The sequence below is a fragment of the Cynocephalus volans genome, chromosome 11 (assembly GCF_027409185.1).
Source record: "Cynocephalus volans isolate mCynVol1 chromosome 11, mCynVol1.pri, whole genome shotgun sequence".
Classification (NCBI taxonomy): Eukaryota; Metazoa; Chordata; class Mammalia; order Dermoptera; family Cynocephalidae; genus Cynocephalus; species Cynocephalus volans.
The window spans coordinates 51,541,691-51,547,541 of NC_084470.1; the positions used below are offsets into that span (position 1 = coordinate 51,541,691).

At 41.7% G+C, this 5,851-nt stretch overlaps 1 protein-coding gene across 1 annotated transcript; it reads left to right on the forward strand.

The window, feature by feature from the left end:
• The first annotated feature begins 2,795 nt into the window (after positions 1 to 2,795).
• EIF1B (eukaryotic translation initiation factor 1B) lies at positions 2,796 to 5,491 on the forward strand. Its single transcript, XM_063114938.1, has 4 exons — positions 2,796 to 3,085; positions 3,999 to 4,162; positions 4,588 to 4,689; positions 5,091 to 5,491. The coding sequence occupies exons 1-4, from the start codon at positions 3,055 to 3,057 to the stop codon at positions 5,133 to 5,135; spliced, it is 342 nt and encodes a 113-aa protein (XP_062971008.1). The 5' UTR covers positions 2,796 to 3,054; the 3' UTR covers positions 5,136 to 5,491.
• The last annotated feature ends 360 nt before the right edge of the window (positions 5,492 to 5,851 follow it).

The window sequence follows — 5,851 nt, forward strand, 5'->3', positions numbered from 1 at the left end:
AAGAGCCTTTAAGATAATAACCACAATTCTGTCTAACCTGTATGCATATTAGCTTTGGTTAAATATTTGTGAGCTTATGGAGGTTTCTATGCAAACACTAGGTCTGAGAAAGGATGAGTTCTCCTGACGGGTAATGACCATGAAAACCGTAAAATTTCTGAATTTTTTTTAAACTTCTCTGTGTTTGTTATTTTTCTTCACTGGACCATCCTTGGCTCCTTCTGAGAAACAATGTAATACAAAACGGTTATGTACATCTAGTAAGAAAGAAAGTAAATAAACATGCATTTTGTTTATTCGCACTTCATCTGGCGTATTAAAATTATTCGGAAATTAGAGTATTAGAGTATAAAACTAAAGTATTAAAAGTTACTTTAAGGCACACTTATGAAGGTATTTTTGACTCTCCTTGTTTTGGAACCAGTTCTAGAACTTTACACCTTAGTTTGGATAAGAAAAATGTTTTTCATTTGAATCAGGACTAGAAGACCAAAAATGTGGCTAGACTGCTGAGAATTAAAAACTGGATATTTTTAGGAATATTATTTAACCTACAAAAGCCTCCATTTCTACATCTGTTACATAGAGTAATACCTACCTCACAGAATAGCTATGAAGATTAATATTATATATAAGCCTTGCAACAGGCAAATAGGAAGCACTGAATAAATGTTACCTATCATCATTGTTAATCATAAAAAACTGTTAAATTCAGGAATTCCTAACCTGGGGTCTGCAGATCCTTGGTCCATGGATAAAATTGCAGGGGTGGGGATCCCTAAAATTGGATGGGAAAAAGATTATATCTGCATTTTCACTAACCTCTAAGCAAAATTTACCATTTCTTTCCATTATGAATGTAGGCAACATTGTGGAGTATAGTATAAAGCAAATATATTTCATAGGGCCTAGTTTCTTGTAGTTTCAGGTTTAGTCTAACTTCTTAAAAGTACATATAAAATGTTGACCTTGCAAAAGACAGGAAATTTTCCCCAGGCTATAGTCTCTGTTGTAAGATAAAGAGTTGTAACACAGCAAGGTTGCTGGTTCAAAGACAGACAAATTACTGATTGATATGTAAAGATACTGGGAAGCTGTATAGGGAGAAGGAATGTTTGCTAAGATCAAGCTTTTATTGGTGGATCACTTAACTTCTTGCAAATTGCATTATGGAATGTCACTTTGCTTGTTTTACTGAATGTTACCAGCCTGCATTGTTAAACTATAACCCCACCTATGTTCTCTTCCTGTAACTTCCTGGTCTGGAGAATAAATGCAGGAAGTGAACCCCAATTTGTGGTTAATTTCCCAAATGTAAGGAATGCCTCTCTCTTGAGGGTTCTGGGAGATTAACCACTTCAGGGCTTCTCACTGCTCAGAAGAGATGGGCTTTGAGTAATCTCTCTCGGCTCCGTCACCCGGGGGAAGAAGGGTGACAAATCCATGTGAGGCAAAGCAACACAACATCACAGTAGTATTAGAAGGACCTGTCACTTTGCACCAACAAAAGTCACAGATACTTTCACATAACATTTCTGATGTTACAAACATTTCAAAATATCTTTTATGTTTATCACACTTTTGAAATTAGAGTAGCTATTAGAACTGCTACTAGATCTTGTTAATGTTACAATGTGTTGTTTTTAATTTCAATATAATTTATTTCCTTTGTAATCCTATGTATTTTACTTTATGCACTTAAAGCATTATTCTGAGGAGGATTCCATCAGCTTCACAAGACTACCATGGCACCAAAAAAAAAAGTTACGAATCCGTAAATTTCAGTTTTGCTTTCAGAAAGCCAATTAAGTTTGACAATTAAGCACCTGCCTGGGAGAGCCAAATCCCAAAGTCTCAGGTTTTTCTGTGTGTGACTTGATAGGTAGGAAAATATTACAGTTCTGGTACCAATTAACCTATCTGCTGAGCTCACCTTCAACTTACGTCTGGCACCCGTCCTATTGAGGTTCTGAATCAGACCTTATGAGGAACAGAACACGAATTGACAGGCTGGTTTTCTGCTATGTTGGATTCACATATACTTAGCCTCACTAGATGCCAGGCCCCTGCTGAAGCAGGAAGAGTGGCTCTCAAAAGTGGTCTCAGGCCAGCAGCAGCAGCAGCATCACACAGGAGCTCGTTAAAATCACAAATTCTCAGGTCACACACTCCAGACTTGCTGAAACAGAAACTCTGCGGCCCATCAATCTGTATTTTATCAAATCCTCCGGAGATGCATTCCGGAGTTTGAGATCCACCGCGCTGAGGAATTTGAGGTCGGCCCCACTTCGGAGAGAGGTTCCCACCTCCAGCATTGGTAGGCACTAACACAGCTCCCTGTAATGGGGGACTTGAATGTCGATGCAAGAGGTGCCGAAGGGAGGCCATCGGGTCGAAACCGGGGCTAGGGGGCTAATTTTGCCCCTGCATCCCGATTTCACTGAGATTACCCGGGGCCTCGAGTGTGACTGATGGGTATTACCCCAGCACCAACCCCTCGGCGCCACCACTGCAGGGCGAACAAAGGGGAGTCAACGGAGAGCCTGCGAGTGCGGGGGAAGCACAGACCAGCCTGCCAGCTCTGGCCAGACCTGCAGCTGCCTGGACCCTACTCGGCCCTGTCGCCGGCACTGGGGGGTGCATTCCCTGCCGGGAATTGCGGTCTCGACCTCCCGCGGTCCCCTTGCTTTACAGGATCTGTAGCCTTCGGAAAACTACAAGTCCCAGAATACCCGGCGCGGGCAAGTCACGTGGGAGGGCCGGCGGGAGCGGCTAAATAGTCTCCGTCGGCCATTTTGTGGGAGAAGCCGCAGCGCCGCCTCTTCTCTCGCGTCTTCTCATCTGTCGCCGCCGCCTCTTCCTCCGCCTCCTCCTTCGCCTCTTCCTGCCTCCTCCCGGCTTCCGCCGCCGCCGCCGCTCCAGCCGAATCCCAGTCCCGGGGTGAAGCGTTTCCCTATTTATTTCCGTTTTCTCGCCAGTACAGCCTCCTGACACGGTGATCCGGGCGGGCCCCGCAGCAATTTTATCCCCTCACCGGCCTCACACTAGTGTCGCATGTCCACTATCCAGAACCTCCAATCTTTCGGTAAGATCCGATCGCCGCCGACGCGCCTCCCTTCCCCCGCGCGCCTCTCGGCCGGCGGGCTCCCCGGACCACCGCCCCGGGGGACCCTCTTTCTGTCCTCCCCGTACCCCGAGTGGGGGCTTTGTCTCGGCGCCCGGAAAATGGCGACTGGGCCCCTTGGCGACCCCCTCCCCGAGGACGAGCCCCGGCTGCGGACCCCGCGCTGCCCCCGCCTCATCCTTGATCCGGCCCCCGCCTCCTCTTCTGTCCCTGAACCCCTCGGCAACCCTATTCCGCGGGTTCATAGGTCGGCCCTGCTGCTTGCAAGGGGGGCGCCGGTCCAGGGGGCTTGGGGATCGGCATCCATTCGCCGTCGGAGCTGCTTTTGAGTGGCTTTGGGGGGCGTTTAGTAAAAGATGCGGACACAGGCCTGTGATCTGGCACTGGGCAGTGGTCCGGTCTTCGCTTGCGTGGTTAATTTGTAAAATTACGCCTCCTGATGTATATTTTTTTTAGTTTACTTTTGTTTTTTGTAAGGCAGTTACGGTTAAATGACTAGGATGGGCATACGTATTTTAATGTTTTTGTTGTCATTAGAGTGTAACGGAGATGACGCACATTTTTATAGTGGTTATAAAATTAAGATTTTATAAATCTCTTTGCTCTCGTTGGGGAACCATGTTCAACGATAACACTATCTACCTATAATGTTTTTTGTTCAAATATCGGCGAACATACCTGTTTACATTTTTCTCTTTTTGTGAGAGTACCTTAGACATTTTATTAATACCCCACCCCCATCCCCATTGCAAAAAAAAAGCAACGTCACTAGAATCTTCATTGCTGACTGTTTAGATTTGTAGTGTACTATACTTCTGGAAGGTATTTACTAAAAATATTTTTCTATTTTGAATGTTTTTGTATCCCTTTGCAGACCCCTTTGCTGATGCAACTAAGGGTGACGACTTACTCCCGGCAGGGACTGAGGATTACATTCATATAAGAATCCAGCAACGGAACGGCAGAAAGACACTGACTACTGTTCAGGGCATTGCAGATGATTATGACAAAAAGAAACTTGTGAAAGCTTTCAAAAAGGTAAAGGTGTTAGGTGAAAGGATTAAAATATGTGCACCTGAATTTCACACCTTTATTTGAATATATCAGTGTGGATGAAAATGACTGGACTGAAGAAAGCTGTTCTCATTTCTGTAACTAACACGCAGATATATGGTTATTCTCCTAGCCGGGTCTCCCATCTTAAAGTAAGATTTACACGGATTTCAAACAAAATAAAATGTAAAATGTTTAGATCTTGATTTTCCACATAAAATTATTTTCTTTATGTGACCTGCTGATTTGTTTACAAATTAACTTAATTTGGAAGGGTTGTGGATTATAGGAGACAAAAATCTGTTTCTTGAATGTAATCAAGTCTACTAAAGTAGTTAATTTTATTCTTAGAGAAATAAAACTTCATCGTATTTGACTAAATTATATTGTACATTTATGTACTTTTCCAGAAATTTGCCTGTAATGGTACTGTGATTGAACATCCCGAATACGGAGAGGTTATCCAGCTTCAAGGTGACCAAAGAAAAAACATTTGCCAGTTTCTCTTGGAGGTGAGTGATCGGGTGCTTTAAGTGTAACCTTGAGATTGCTTCTAAAATTGTGTTTAAAGGCAACGTGAATTATTTTCTAGTTAGTAAAAATCATGTGACTGAAGTACGTTAGGTAATTAAGTAAAATACAGACTTGTTACTTATGTTGATGGTAATAAGACTTTGACTGGTTTATTTTGCCATTAAAATGACCTGATCATTCCTGTATATACACAGGGTGTTTCTTGGCTTGTAAAAGTTTTTAAGTATGTGTTGAATTGTTGGCTTTTAACAGTGCATGCCACAGATAATAGTGTTGCAATAAGCTGTTAACAGTGATTCTTTTTAATGACTGCTCCGTGTTTTCTTAGAGATGACTTTATATATTCCTCAGGGTGATTCTGATAAATTTTATTTTACAGGTTGGTATTGTCAAGGAGGAGCAGCTTAAGGTTCATGGATTCTAAGATGAACCTAAATATGTGGATAATTTCTTGAATGATTTTGTTCTCTAAACCCAGTTTGGCTGCCTTGTGAAATGATTCTCTGCAGTAAACGGACTTTTCATTTATTTAATCATTCAAACTTTCATTCACATCTGCATGATTACAGAAAACATGGGGTATGTAGGCTAGTAACACATAAGAAAATTGCAGTAAGATGGTAACAAAACCCCGTATTCATGTTAACATGTTTCCAATGGAAAATATTTTGTTTTGAATGTTTATATGTTTATTGTTCACTTTACTTTTCATTTGACTAAATGTTTTTTGTTGTATTAAACCATGTATGTTGCAGCTTAACAATAAAAAAAACCTGTGAATCCTGTTGTGAGCAAGTTATGCTCCCAAATCTAAGTAAGACACACATGTATCTTGTCTTTCATAATTGGAGTTCTCATTCTGCAAATATTCTTCCTGATTAGCTTCAGCCACTGTTACACCCAGAGCTAAAAGAGAATGTTTGCTATACGTAGTTTGTTTTTCATTTACTGACTTAAGAATACAAGGAGTTTGAACTCAGCCAGAGCTGCCACTACTAATAAGCCAACTAAAAGTTGTCATGGAATTTATCAGAATGTAGTGTTAAATTCTTTTAGAGTATGAAGTTTGAACTTTAAAGTATTAACACATACAACTCTTTTTTATGTGTTTTCATCAGTTGTTACTGGGCTGCCAACATG

Bases quoted from the DNA above. Each gene is read 5' to 3' on its own strand.
- EIF1B (XM_063114938.1), top strand. From the start codon at position 3,055: ATGTCCACTATCCAGAACCTCCAATCTTTCG. The intron at 3,086-3,998 runs GTAAGATCCGAT...ATCCCTTTGCAG, and splicing joins CCAGAACCTCCAATCTTTCG to ACCCCTTTGCTGATGCAACT. The intron at 4,163-4,587 runs GTAAAGGTGTTA...GTACTTTTCCAG, and splicing joins TTGTGAAAGCTTTCAAAAAG to AAATTTGCCTGTAATGGTAC.